General features: G+C 39.5%; 1 protein-coding gene across 37 annotated transcripts in view; it reads left to right on the plus strand.

Moving 5' to 3' along the window:
• Lrrfip2 (leucine rich repeat (in FLII) interacting protein 2) overlaps positions 1-14,740 on the plus strand; it is a 108,123-nt gene that overhangs the window by 48,199 nt on the left and 45,184 nt on the right. For 8 of the 37 annotated variants that reach the window (XM_011243000.3, XM_011243004.3, XM_011243001.3 and 5 more), the window contains exons 6-15: positions 1,305-1,361; positions 1,456-1,500; positions 4,512-4,580; positions 7,337-7,378; positions 10,033-10,098; positions 11,498-11,572; positions 13,303-13,353; positions 13,433-13,477; positions 14,129-14,176; positions 14,472-14,528. The exons of 6 other annotated variants lie outside the window; for them this stretch is intronic. In XM_011243000.3, the coding sequence (XP_011241302.1) occupies positions 1,305-1,361; positions 1,456-1,500; positions 4,512-4,580; positions 7,337-7,378; positions 10,033-10,098; positions 11,498-11,572; positions 13,303-13,353; positions 13,433-13,477; positions 14,129-14,176; positions 14,472-14,528 (555 nt within the window). The remainder of the gene's footprint in view (positions 1-1,304; positions 1,362-1,455; positions 1,501-4,511; positions 4,581-7,336; positions 7,379-10,032; positions 10,099-11,497; positions 11,573-13,302; positions 13,354-13,432; positions 13,478-14,128; positions 14,177-14,471; positions 14,529-14,740) is intronic. 23 more of the 37 variants (XM_011243021.3, XM_011243024.3, XM_030244594.1 and 20 more) reach the window with 12 other exon arrangements.

Here is a 14,740-nt window from a genome sequence, read left to right on the forward strand (position 1 = left end):
AATGACACCAATGGGCATGTAAAATTAATATCCCTGTTTAACACAAGGGTTTCCAATTAGTTTGGAATCTGTTACCACTTAGCACTCCGTGCTACTCACATGTCTCCAAAACTTGTGATTCACTTACAAAAAGTTTAAATTGGTGATTCATGCCTAGAGATCACAACCCTGTTGGAAATGGGGTCACAAAATCATGTTATCTTTAAACAGAATTTAGGACCTGTTTTATCAATTGTTTACATAGCGAGTGTCAAAAGATGATTTTTTTTTTTTAAAAAACTGTACACAAAAACTGAGACTGAAATGAAGGAGTAAACTGCGACATATTATTTGAATTACTATGTATGTTGCAGTGGATAGCCAGAGATAGCAAGAGATAGCCCCATCTGTTTTTAGTGGCATAATGATCTAGTTGATTACTGTAGGGCACTGTGGCATCGTTTAACTTTAGAAGACAGCATTGCTGTTGAAAGGTGAGCCTACCTAGACTGGTTAGATTTAGTTTTTAGTCATAGTGCAAATTACTTTAACAATTTAGACATTAAAATTCTGAAAAAATGAGAAATTCCCCATGGTTGCAGGTAATCATATTTTGGGTACTTGCTACTTGATACCCATGTCAAGCTGTGCTGCTTTCCTGCTGATGGGCAAGCATGGAAATGTTTAGAATTACACATAATTTAGTCAGTTTCTTTGTAAGCCGTATAAGGCATGACTTAACTCTGCCAACCGTGAAGCAGTTATGTTCTTTCTTCTGACTGGTCTATCACATTGACACACTGGGGTATATTTCCCTAGTTCTTTTGTTTCCCAGTTAGAATAGCTAGAGGAGTAGGGAAAACAAAACAAAGAAACAACCAGAAAGTTTCCTCACAGTGAGCACCAGACTACACACTAAGCATTTATAAAGCCTTCTTCTTAGAATTCAGTTCTGACAAAGCGAACGTTTCTTCTGCCCTGTAAGCCAGCACTTACAGTGAAGAAGTCAACCTCTGTGCCTTCAGTTTTCTACTCCTGTCACGTGTTCTTATCTCCTGTGTTGAGCTCTCAGGGCCACAAGTAAATAACAAGTGTTTGGACATACTCACACCTGCTGAGATAAAACCGCTGCCTGCCATGCTTGTGTCTGCTTTCCACCCAAAGCAGCCAGCCATGCTCCCCACTCAGCTCTGGAACCACATGTCCAGACCTGCTTATCCTCAGAAGATGGTGCTGTGCTTTTGACTGGCTGCTTTTTCTCCTTTGCTGTGACAAACAATTACTTGTTCAGCGATTAATTATTGGTGTACTTTCTTCTTTCCCAGGAAGATTCAGAAAGGGCCAGGTACTCTCACCGGTCTGGTCACCGCCGTCCTTACCTGGTTTGTAGTAACATACAAGCTTGCCCATGGTGCAGTCCCTCATTGGCTTCATTCACTCACAAACCTGTAATATGTTTGCTTTTATTTTTATCAGGGAGTTGAGGATACATTGTCTCTTCGGAGCCTTGGCAGTCACAGGGTTGGTATTCTAAGTTGCTTACACTGAATAGCAAAGCTTTTAACCTTGAGCTTCCTTCAGCATTAGTGATTATCTAAGCAATCTGACAATATCCATTTATACTTCTGCCTTTAACAATAAGCGGGAAATGCTGGCAAGGCTCTTTAGTGGAAAGAGATGCTTTCTCTCAAATTATTGCTAGAAGTGAATCAATTCTAAAATCTTAGCTATTTTTATCTTAACAGAGGTCCCTTCTCAATTTCTACAGAAATATCTTTGATTTTTTAAAAAATATCACAAAATGGTAAGGTTGAGTTTTATAAAATAACATCTGCTTTGTCCTAATTTTTAGTTTTTTTTTCTCTTCTCACATCTTAAACTGGCAATCTATTAAATGAGCAATAGCTTTGGGGCTTGCCTGATTATTTACATTTATAATGATATGAAACTATTGATTTGAAAATTTTTCTTGCCATATGTGTAAGAATTATGCTTTGACATTTTGATTGACACTGTGTAATGTGCCAGCCTTTAGTGTAGATTGCTGTAATTGAGTGTGGTTTGTCACCTAAAGTCCTGTGTGCTGTGCTGCAGCACGGCTTGTCCCTTCTTAGAGAACTGTGCCGTAAGACATGTGTTGTATTTTATGTTATTTATGGTTTTTATCAGTAAAGTCATCTTTCATATTAAGGAGTGTATCTGTTCCAATTCTGTTCTTCTTCCTACTATATATAAAAATGGACTAGTTAAGCTATTCCAACATACCAGGTATTAACACATTCATATTTGTAAACACTTCATTATACTCTAATACATTGTTTTCTTTTGTCAGATGTAATCTATTGTGTTTTTAGAATAACTTTACACACTGGTTTTAAGTCATAACTGCTCTCTTTAGTTACAAATTTTAGAATTGTTTTAGAGTATTTTCAAGTTTTTAAATAAGATTATTAGTGACTTAAATGTGGCATTATAGGTGGTTGGAAAGCTGGCTCAGCAGTTAAAAAGTGCTTGCTGCCTTTGTAGAGGACCTTGGTTCAATTCTTATCATCCACATGACTGCAGCTCACATTTATAACTCCAGATCTAGGGCATCTAATGCCATCTTCTGGCCTCTGCAGGCACCAGGGATACACACTGTACACATACATACACACAGGTAAAACACTTTACAATTTTTTATATGTATGAATTTTTTTTTTTCAAAAAATGAATGCATTTGTTGTATTTCCTACTAGAGGGAGTTTTTCCTTCCTCTTTGAATTACTTTAAAAAGATTCCACTGAAGTCCACCAAAGTTTCAAAGTTGAGAGTCAGGGGCTATAAAGTGTTCCCCTCTTTTTGTAGTTAGTTTCTTTGCTTTTATAATGCTCATAGTGTGAACTTTCACACCTTCCTTATTGAGCTGAGTAAATTTGCATATAAATTTGGGAAAGTTGGATCTTTAAGTTAGACCTAAGTTAGGGAACTTTAAGTCAAACCTCCAAAGTAAAGAAATCTGCAGTTAAACTGGTAAGGAGGAACTATTCGCCTCGAGTGGGTATAAAGCTACAATTTTAATAATAATAATTCTCTCTTCTCTCTTCTCTTCTTCTCCTCCTCCTTCTCTTCTTCCTCCTCCTCCGTCTCCTCCTTCCCCTTCTCTCTCTCTCTCTCTCTCTCTCTCTCTCTCTCTCTCTCTCTCTCTCTCTTTCTTTCTTTCTTTCTTTCATGGTAGCTGCATGTGTTTCCATGGGTAGAGGAAGACTCTTAGTGTTTTTAAAGTTAATCTATGAGGTCTAAAGATGTAACTTCAGTGGTAGAGTTCTCGACTAGCATGTGAGAGGACCTGGGCCCAAGCTCCACCACTGGATCACTGGCAGGAGGAACACTGTGCCTGAACCGAAAAGTTGTAAGGGAGGCTGCACTCTCTAGATATGTGTGCGCATATGCAACATATTTTACATGTATAGATTTCTACAAAATTAAGTCTGAATGCTCTGATAAGATAAATTGCATTTATTTTAAACAGTGTTTTTTGTTTTTGATCCCTCTGGGGATGGAGCCCACTTCCAAGTGCTCCTCCACGGAGGCTGAGCCCCACCCCCAGCCTTTGAGCTCATTCTCCCTGTTTGGTTTTAATTAGATGATACTAGAATTCCAACCATTTGCAGTTTCATGTGTTGTTTTGCTTTGGGGATTGGGTCCAGGGTATCTGGTCGGCCACTTAGTTGTCAGTAGCTCTGGACTATTGGCTGCAGATGACTACCATTCCCACTAATTGGAACATGTCAGACAACATGTGACCTGTGTAAAAAATAAATACTATGGTCTAAAATGGTGACCTAAATATTCTTGTGGTTTACCATGTAATTTAAAGGTTTCATTGTTTCTCTACCTGTTTTTTTTTTTTAAAAAGCTTAAGAGTTATATATTTTAAAAGACTCATAATGTCTACACATTTATTTGGTTTTGAAATGTTAGCAGTACCTGGATGTGGATCAGGTACACTTAATGGTTTTATGCTGCATTCCTGAGACTTTGAACTTTCCATTTGTCCAGTTTCAGAAATCACTCTATTGAAAGGTGCCCCTGACAGAACCTATATGGGTTGAAAATGCTATAGACATAAAGACTAAAGATAATAAGAACAAAAGAAACCTGAGACTGACTTCTGACTTGGGGGAGGGACTAGTACGTCAGAACCTTAGACTGCGAAATAGAGCTGTGTATGCCTGCTTGTTCCTGGGAGCAGACTGCTAATAACGTGGAGTTAATAAGCCAGGTAGATGCTTTACAACACTATAAATGATTGATTATTGTTTTGTGCACAAAATACAAGAAGACAATAGTAGAAATCTCAAATTAGGAAACAGAGTGATCTTGAATCCTAGGACAACCACCGTTCCTCATGGGTGGAGTTTGTACTGTTTAGTTACTGTTTATTTAGTTGTATGTTTCTGGCTTTGAAATAATTGTGAACTCAGTTTTTAAATTATTCTTTAAACTTGTCTTTTGTTATTTTAATACTACACTGTTTAATTTCACTGAAGAGTTCATCGAAGGATATTACTGGAACACACTGGAGCAGAGCCAGTACGCCCAAGAGGAGAGACATGATGGTGTGTAATTCTGAGATGTGTGGCCTTAGATTTTCATGCATATATTGTTGATTTTCAGTATTCTGGACATAGTAACAACAGGAATAGCCTGGTAAGACACGACGAGAGTTTCTGCTTTGTTTCCTTGTATAAACTTTAAAACAAGTTTCTCTTTTACATCTCTCTTTAGTGATAGAATGTTCAGACAGAAGCATCTTAGGGGAGGAGAGGGTTTATGTGGCTCGTATCTCCAGGTCACAGTCCATCAGTGAGAGAGGTCAGGGCAGGAACTCAAGCAGCAGCTTGGAGCAAAACCGTGGAGGAGTGCTGCTTGCTGGTTTGTGTACAGACACATGCTTAGCTGGCTTCTTTATAAACTCATGCTAGGGATGGTGCTGCCTGCCCTGGGCGGGGCTTCCCTCCCACATCCCTCTCCTTCCACCTCTCCCACCCCCTGTGTTCCTACAAGGCCATTGATCTAGGCAGTTTCCAATCAAGCCTTTCCTGTCAGATGACTATGGGCTATGTCAAGTTAACAAACTTTAGGAGAAATAGATTATAATAGCACACATAGAAGTGTTTTATCCAGTCCTTAATATTCCCAATTTTCCTTCTTTTGATAATTTTTAAGTGACATCACTACCAGCTGCCATTTATCAGATAAGGTGTGTGTGTGTGTGTGTGTGTCTGATTTCTCTGCTATATATATTCTGTAAATTTTTTTTTGTTGTTGTTTTTTGTTTTTTGAGACAGGGTTTCTCTGTATAGCCCTGGCTGTCCTGGAGCTCACTTTGTAGACCAGGCTGGCCTCGAACTCAGAAATCCGCCTGCCTCGCCTCCCAAGTGCTGGGATTAAAGGCGTGCGCCACCACGCCTGGCTTATATTCTGTAATTTTTAAAGCTAGCTGAATCCCACGTTATATTTTGAAAAAAGAAAAAATTGGAATAAATACTCTTGCTCCTGCATGTTGAAATACCCTGTCATCTACAGAGACCGTGAGAAGGAAGGCTTACCTTATTGGGGTAGGATAATTTATGTGTAAGAACATGCACTTTAACTGTATGTTTTGGTCATGGATTTTTTTTTCCCTAAAGAAATATTTTAATAGGAAAAATAAATAAATAAAACTTTTATAGAGAAGGGATTTGATTTTCAGAGAAATGTCACATACAACATTTTTAGTTAATTTATATCAGTGGTAAAATTAAGGTTTCTGCCATATATGTTCTAAATGACTATCTAAATAAATGCAAATAGACAGGTTTTGTTATATTTGAACTAGTATTTTAATATCATACTTAAGTTAGATTGTATATTTTTATCTTCTAGACTATTTTAAGCATTATAAAATTGTGATCTCCACCAGAAATATATTTTATTCCTTTACCTAGTCTGTTTATACAGATTTCTAGTTCTCTGTATGTATCATTGAAACATGTCTTAGAAAATTACATATAAAACTTATGTATCTATGTGTATGTATAATATATATGGTTTGTTTGTTTTTGAGATAAAGGCTCACTGAGTGGCTTAGGCTGGCCTTGATCTGGGTTTCCTACAGCCTCAGCCTACTTAGTGGGTGTTGGGATTACAGGTGCGTACCTAGTCTTATGAAATGATATTAACTCTCACAGGATGCATAACATCCTGTGATTTTTTTTTTCTCCTGTATTTCACTTTTTTAAACTGCCAGTTAAACTCACTAAATGGATTTCAAAAGGGAATAAACTTAAATTAGGAAAACATTACTGTGGGTCAAGGTTTTGAATAATACTATGTAATGCCCTAACTCTGTAAATATGGAAAAGATATTTTTACAAAACAGTGTTTTTAAATGCTTTGTGATACATTTTTATCTTTGAGTAAGCTTGTTTAAAAACTTGTGAGAATGCTGAAGAACCATTGTAGGAGACTAGATCCACACAGCTATGTTCCATCCCCTTATAAAGGAGCCTACATGGAAATGTGCGTTTTCTGGTCTTGTTAATTTTCTATGATTTTTGATTCATATCTAATATTACTTGCTTGTCTATTGTGCATACCACATTTTGTTCTGGCCAAGCTTCTCATTCTGTTGAGCATTTTCTCGAAGAAATAAGATTTTAGGGTGTATGTCTCTAGGTAGGCTCAAGGAAGTGCTGCTGCTCTGATTCCAGGATTATTCTTTTGCAAGCTAGATAGATTAGGTAGTGCTCCTCCATGCTTGGCTGTCTGTCAATCGATGGCAAACAGGGTGGCAGCCACAGAGATGAGGAGGAGAGCATCTCTGACCTCACAATGGTTCTCCTTTACTCTTAAGCCTCCCTTGGGCTGTTCTGTTCTGTCATAGTCTAAGATTGAGTCGTCTTACCATTACTACTTCAGAATTTTGTTATTTAAAAGGGAAATAGAGACTGAGGTGTATCTCGGTCATAAAAGTGCTTGCACAGCATGCACAGAGCTCAAGTTAAGGCCCTAGTGACGCCAGGGGTGGGGTTGGGGGTGGGGAGCACAGGCCTTTGGATGGTTAGGATGCCATCTGTCTCAAACTCCAGAGAAGTTAGGGCTATGGGTACACATAACTGCTGGCATAAAACAAAGTTTTAATTATACAGACAGTTCAGCAACAATGTCTACTGAAAAAGTAAAGGTTATATCCAAATATAAGAGCTTTTTTATTGAATAATCTTTTGCTTTTGAAGTAGGACTGCTTTGGTTTTAATAATGACAAGGTTGCTTTTTCTCTTATGTTCCCGACTGGTGATACAACAAACTTTCCTTCTTCTCTGAACTGAAGTATGATACCATCAAGGACAGACCATCAAGAGTTTCGTCATTAGTATGTAGCGCATGGCTTTGTGTTAAGTGTGAGGGTTCACTTTCTAAACATCAGTTGTTGCTAATCATCGATTATGACTAACTTTCATGGTTTTGTTATGATTTTTTTGTTTTTGTTTTGTTTTGTTATGATCTTTTGGGGGAAGATGTATATAAACAAAAACAACAACAACAAAAAACCCATTGTTTTTGAAATTGTGGCATAGTCTGTTATTGGAATAATAGCTTCTCCCAGAGACTTCAGGATCAGGGCTGAGAGAATCTCCCAGTGGTAAAGTGCTTTTTTTTTTCTTTCATCATTGCAAGGCTGTAGGTTTGCTTCCCAATAGTACAAACCAAACCAAACCAAACTAAAACCGCCTCAAAATGATTGGAATATTTAATGTAAGAGTCAGGATCCCTGACTGTTACTAAGGTCTGTTGTAGTTCCGTCTGTTTTTGAGAGAAGAGCTGGCACCCCTGTGCTTACTTGCTGCACAGGAAGCCTGGTTTGCTTATTTTTTAACTTCATGTTTATTTATTTTGCCTGTGTATGTGTGTCACATGGCATATATGTGGAGGTCAGAGGACAACTTGTTGAAGCTGGTTCTCTGAACTCAGTTCACCTAGCATCAGGCTTGACCGCAAGCATCTTTACTCTCTGAGCCATCTCTCCAGCCCCTTTGACAGTGCTTTCATGCACCCTGAGCTGTAACAATACAGACCTGTACTTGATTTTGTGTCATAAGCTGGCAAGTTACTAAATACAACATCCAGTGGTGATGAGTGGCAGCTGAAGATGACCAAACGTTTTGGCTTGACATGTTGAATTAGCTAAGGAAGTCATTAACTGGCTTGTTTTCTTTGAGCCACTATTATGTTGGCAGACTGTCCAAGTTTATGGACTACCTAGTTTGCACTTAGAATGCTCATAGTGAAGTATAAAGAACATTCACAATAAGAAAATGCGTTTCTCACCTGGAAGGTCTATCTTTACCCTGTATCTCATGTGACCTCAGCCTGGATCAGCAGTATGACATTTATCTCAATGTCACAAAAGCAAACATTTCTACCCAGATCGGCACAAAGGACTCTGATGTCTTCACCGACCTGTCAGTATAGTCCTGACCCAGACGGGCCATTTGACCAGAGGCTGAGAGTCCTGACTGTTCAGTCATGTGGACAGGTCGAATTACTTGGTGTCTGCCTTGACAGAATCAACTTCAAACCTCAAACCAACTAGGAAGTTGACAGTGGCTGCAGTGATGATCCAGCAGCGTTAGCCACAGAGGCCTTTTAGAAACTGCTGCCTTTTGTAACAGGTTTATGGGTTTCTTTACTTGTAAGATAAGTAAGCATATAGCATCATTTTTAAGTTGTGTATGTTGGAGGTGGTAGTTATGTGTTATCAATCTTTGCATCTCTGGATGTACTGTTTACATGAATACCAGCTACTCCTTTTTCTAAGGAAAATTACATTGTGGTGTGACGGGTTAAAAGTTTAAGCAATTTAAAATATATAATTCTATGATGTGATACAAAGTTGATCTTATTAGCAAAATTCATACTTTGGTTTGATCACATGTAGAAATCTTATAAATGATAGTAATATATGATATGAATTTATATTGAGTGAGATCAATGATGATTTTTCAAAGACCATACACTGATCTTGGAAAATGTGAACACTGTAACTGGTGGAAATAAAGTATATAGAGTGCTCCTTCCAAAAAAGAAAAGAAAATGCGTTTCTCCTATCATTGAGGCTCTGACTCTATGTGAAGTAGTTTTCCTAGGACATCCAGTTACACTTTGCTATTTTTAAGGACTTACAGTGGCACAGTCTTACTACATAGGTTGTGATTATTGTCTGCTGGCTGTCTGTTAGTAACAGGACTGTCCTTTGTCCCCCTGGGAAAAGTGAATATATATATGTACACACACATCATCTTTTCAAAGTACTTTGTGTAAGCTTCAGAACCTACATTTTCGGCATTTCTCTTCTAAGGAGCGTATGCCATGAATGTACTAACTTGGGCTAAGACACTGTCTGAGGGCTGGAGAGCCGGCTCAAGGGTTAAGAGTGCTTACTGTTCTTCAGAGGACCTGAGCTCGGTTCTCAGCATCCATGTTGGCTCACAACCATCTGTAACCCAGTTCCTGGGATCCATGCCCTCTTTGGCGTGTGCACACATATGGCATATACACACAAATAAATGCACATAAACTAAATCCAAAAGAAGAATGCTGTCTTGAGCAGTGCCTATGTGAACTTTTAGTTTATCTACTGCATAGCTTTTGCTTTTGATAAGATGGCTAAAGGAGGTGGACTTTCACCACTTACAGCTTTCTCAGGGCAAGGAAGTGGGGAGAGACTCAAGAAAGGTGCAGTGAAGGTCCCCACAGACATCCTCTGACTCTGTCCTAATAGGATTCCTTTAGCTGCCCAGACACCAGGTTAGACAGTGGTGGGCACAAGGAGAGGTCAGAGAGAGTGATGTGCCTGAGGCCGCACTCCCCAGCCTTCCCTTCAGTGAGTCCACTACTAACAAACAAGAAGTAGATTGCATGTGCACGACTCTATCACATGTGCTTTTGCTGTTATTTTATGATGAGTTTCATTCTTAAAATTTCACTATGTGATCTCTAAAATTAACTTTCAATATTTATTTCCAGAATCATTCTTACAGTCACACCCATGGGACGAAGAAGCGATCCTCTAGTTCTTATAAAGATCCACTGGTTAGTTCTATTTCAGAAGTTTGAGCTAGTTGTGGTATTGTGGATAGCACCAAATTACAAGTAGGTTTCCTTCTCAGAGTTTGTTTTTAGGAACCTGGAATATACTTACTGGTAGAAACAGTGAAGTGTGTAGTAGACCCTTTCACCTATGTGATTACACTGCGGAAGGAATGGGCTTTCCATTTCAGTCACTTACCAAACATTTCTGTAGAGAACAAACGCTACAGAATTGGGGTGCTCGGAACACCTCTTTCTCCTTAGTGTGCTGTTGGCAGAAATGCAGTCTAGCTCCCTGCCAGTTCTGGGATCCCATGGGAGCCTTGGGAGGATGTAGCAGGAAGGGAAGAGGGAGAAAGAATGTAGCTGAAAACAGATTATAGAGACCTTGGAGTACAGGGGCACCGGCACCTTTGTGGCCAGCTGAGCTGAGGTGCCTGGTTTAGGAGTGTCAATGATGGCAGAAGACAGGGCCAAGAGAGTGCGGGTGGGGTAGAGGCAGTGTCAGCAGTAGAGAAGGGAGGTTCTAGGCAGTGAGAAGGGAGGTTCTAGGCAGTAGAGAAGGGAGGTTCTAGGCAGTAGAGAAGGGAGGTTCTAGGAAGTGAGAAGGGAGGTTCTAGGCAGTGAGAAGGGAGGTTCTAGGCAGTAGAGAAGGGAGGTTCTAGGCAGTAGAGAAGGGAGGTTCTAGGCAGTAGAGAAGGGAGGTTCTAGGAAGTGAGAAGGGAGGTTCTAGGCAGTAGAGAAGGGAGGTTCTAGGCAGTAGAGAAGGGAGGTTCTAGGCAGTAGAGAAGGGAGGTTCTAGGCAGTGAGAAGGGAGGTTCTAGGCAGTAGAGAAGGGAGGTTCTAGGCAGTAGAGAAGGGAGGTTCTAGGCAGTAGAGAAGGGAGGTTCTAGGCAGTAGAGAAGGGAGGTTCTAGGAAGTGAGAAGGGAGGTTCTAGGCAGTAGAGAAGGGAGGTTCTAGGCAGGGATGCCATACATGAGCTTAACTTCTACCTAGAAGGAGATTTGGGAAGGGATTTCTCTAACCCAATAATTTATAAAAGTGGTAATTAGACAGTAGCCTTAGGTTTTTCAGAATCATTCTTAAATATAGAGTGAGAGTAACTCCATTATTTGCATTTCATTTTTATTTGAGGGTTTATTGTCTGGTCTTTAAAGTAATAATAATTAGCAGAGTCTTTGTTTGAAGTAGCTGCCCTTTAATGCCCATCTTTTCTAAGAAATTGTAAACCATTGCTGCTTGTTCTTTCTTTGCTGTGAGCCGTTGCTCTAAAGGCCTTGCTCTGGAGAAGAAGGAACCTGCACAGTATCAGATCTTGCCTGTGTGTTCAAAGTTTGTCTTGGTTGTGGTTGTATCAAAAACATGTAACCTAAGAAAACTGTTCAATTTTGCTTTTTGCAGAGTGGCCTCTACTTTGACCAGAGAAACTATAGCAGTCTTAGACATAGCAAACCTGCCTCTACCTACTATTTACGGGTTTGTCTAAAGATTTTTGTTCTCGTGTATCTTAATACATCTCTAACCCCCCATTTTGCATTTTTACTATTTGTAACTAATCTATGGATGGTTTGGATATACCAGTTTTGGTAATTGATTCATATAATCCTTCTTGAGTATGTCTTCGGAGAGAACTGTTAAATTGCCATGCTTGTAATGAAATTTTCAAACACAAAAAGATTTTGTGTAGTGAACATCACATTCTTACTACTTAGGTCATATATTTATTTCCTTAGTCACAGCAATATTTGCCTGTTATCTTATCTATCATTCTGTTTTTTGTTTGTTTTGGTTTTTTTAGGCAGAGTATCACTATATATGTAGCTCAGGCTCAAACTCAAGAGTCCTCTGCCTCAGCCTCCCAGTAGTTGGCGTTACGGTGGGATCACTATGGCCAGCTTCTAGCTAGGCTTTGATCCATTGCAGAGTAAGCCTTAGACATCAGTACACTCACTACTAGCTACACTTTTTAAAAATTTACATCTGAAAATATAAGCTACATATAGGATGAGACGGATGTTATTGTTTGTTAGAATATTAATATAATATTAGAATCTTGGTTTTCTTTTTTGTCTGTTTTATGTTTTTGCTTTTTTTTTTTTTTTAATTTGATTTTGAGACATGGTGTGTCTCTGTAGTTAAGGCTGGACATCCTACCTCAGCTACCCACATCACCACAGTCAGTTAGAAACTTTTCTTTTTTGACATTTAACTTTTTTTTTTTTTAATGTTTTTTCAAGACAGAGTTTCTTGATGTAGCACTGGCTGTCCTGGAACTCACTCTGTAGAGCAAGGTGACCTTGAATCAGAGATCTGCCTCTCAAGTGCTGGGATTAAAGGCTGTGCTAAAACCGCCTGGCATTTTGTGGTATCTAGCACATTAAAACTATTGAGGAATGGGAGCAAATCTATGTGATAGAATAACTTATTCGCACATGCAAGGCTCTGGATTCAATTTTGAGCACCGAAAATGCTATCAACTTAAAACCTTACTCTATACACAGTTTTTTCCCCCACTATTCTTGTTTGTCTAGGTTTAGGGGAAAAGAAATGAAAATTGTGTCTTAAGGGACAACAGGGAAAGAGATGTAATTTCTTTATAAAAAGTGCTTTTAGTGAGTGAACTCAGCTGGTGAGTGCAGCTTCTCTGGTTAACTAGTATTCTGTGTCCATGTATGTTTGGAAAGACAGGCTTTCAGATCTGTTTGAAAAATGTAGTGATAGCAGTAACTGAGGGCTCGTTTACTTGAGTTCTTTATAACATGGCCATGCCCACTGAGAGTCTCTCAATAAAGCATTGACAGTGCCTCAGGAGCTACTGGTGACAGTTCTGAGGCCACCATTTGATACACTCCCAGTGCCGGGGCCCCCTTTTCTTCAGTATACTCCTGGGTCCTTGTCTCCCACCCTGCCAATAATTTTATAATACCAAAAGGTTGTAGACATATTGATTAACAACACTTAGAAGTGATTTTCTTTCTTACCTTTAACAGTTAGCATTCAAAAACTTTTTAGTGACTTTTTTCTTATTTCCTTTGTTTTTACACTACTTTAGTTGCTTGGGCCTGACTAATGAGTTATGGAATCAAAAATCATAAGCTTAAAGTCTTCTGCTTGCATGATGGGGAGTGACTTCTCCTGCTGATTTTGTTTTGTTTTGTTCTGTTTTGTTTTGTTTTTGCTTATTCCTGTTGTTCTGCCTCTTACAGTCTTCTTCCCTGTGCAGTGAGCCGATGGGGACACCCAAGAGTCAGAGCAGGGTCAGTACTCTCCGAGGACGCAGTGCTGTCACAGATCCACTCGCCTTCTTTAGGTTTAATTAGTGCACTGTTTTCATAGGCCTCCCCTACTGTAACTTCTGGTCTGCTGAGGAGTACCAGTCTGGTTTGTATTTCCTCCTTCCAGTGTGTGCTCTGCAATAGGGCCACTGTTAGGTGCTGAGTTGTGTGGCCTTCCTGCCATATGCCCTGCAGTGTACGCTGCTTTGTGCTTTTTTTGTGTTTTGGATATAAAACTTAGGGCATGAAAAATAATCCTGTTTTTCGCCAATGTAGAAGTGGATGACTTTTGGTAGCTTATAGTTAAAATCTGTTTCCTGTAAGGAGATGGACTCACCTGGGTCCTGCTACACTCTCATACTTTTCTTTGGTTAAGGCTATGACCCTCAGCTATGGCAGTCAATAATCTATTAAGCAAGCTGAATTAAAAGTATAACCAATAGCTTTGTGTGACATGCCAGTTGCTGGTGCTTCTAGCCGTTTGTTTTGTGGCCACTTCCAGACTGGAACCCCAGGAGTGCTTATACCAGTTTGCTTCCTCATGTTATAACGTGAGGGTAAAAGAAAATACTGCAGTGTTTTTTCTAACCAAGTATATTGATGAAGTTATAATGAAACTGGTACAGTGAATTGTGTATGTAAGAGAATATAACACTATCCCTTACATATTTTTGAATTATGAAGTTCCAAAATAATAAAGATATTTTCAAACCAACTCCAGTGCTAAGCAGATAAGTAATATTCCTTTGTCCTTTAGGCATCTCTGTATGATGGCGGATTATATAACCCTTATGGTTCTCGAACTGTAAGTCTAAATGGGGAAGGAGGGAGGGGAAGGGTACAGGATGACCCATTCATTCAGCCAGTTGTGATAAGGGGGCGACTCGAAGTTATGAGGTAGCATATGAGGGGAGCCTATAGAGAAACTCTTTGGGGCGTTTCCTCCCCATTTAAGGATGGGTGTGAGGTGGGGGTGTCAGACCAAAGAAAAGCAGCTATTTTCACCGTGGGCATCAAGAGTTGAGTAGGGTCACTGTACTCCCAGCAGAGAAACTGAGCTAGCCGTTGTTGTAAATCCTTTCTTCTTGGAAACTTTATAGCCGTCCGAATACAGTTACTACTCATCCAGGGCAAGTTCCTCCAGAAGCAGTCCTGTGGTGAGCTAATGTCTGCATGCTTTAGGGATGTTGTAGTTGCTCTGCACTCACACTTTGGGATGGAGTGATGTGTTTCACCATCTTGTGCATGGATTATGTGCTCCTAAGGCCATACAAATCAAGTACTAACATGTGCTACCTGACTGTTCCTGCGTGAACCCAAGTACTTGCTTGACTGAGTCTGGCACTGAGGCCATTGAATCGCCTTAAAA

The sequence above is a fragment of the Mus musculus genome, chromosome 9 (genome assembly GCF_000001635.26).
Source record: "Mus musculus strain C57BL/6J chromosome 9, GRCm38.p6 C57BL/6J".
NCBI lineage: Eukaryota > Metazoa > Chordata > Mammalia > Rodentia > Muridae > Mus > Mus musculus.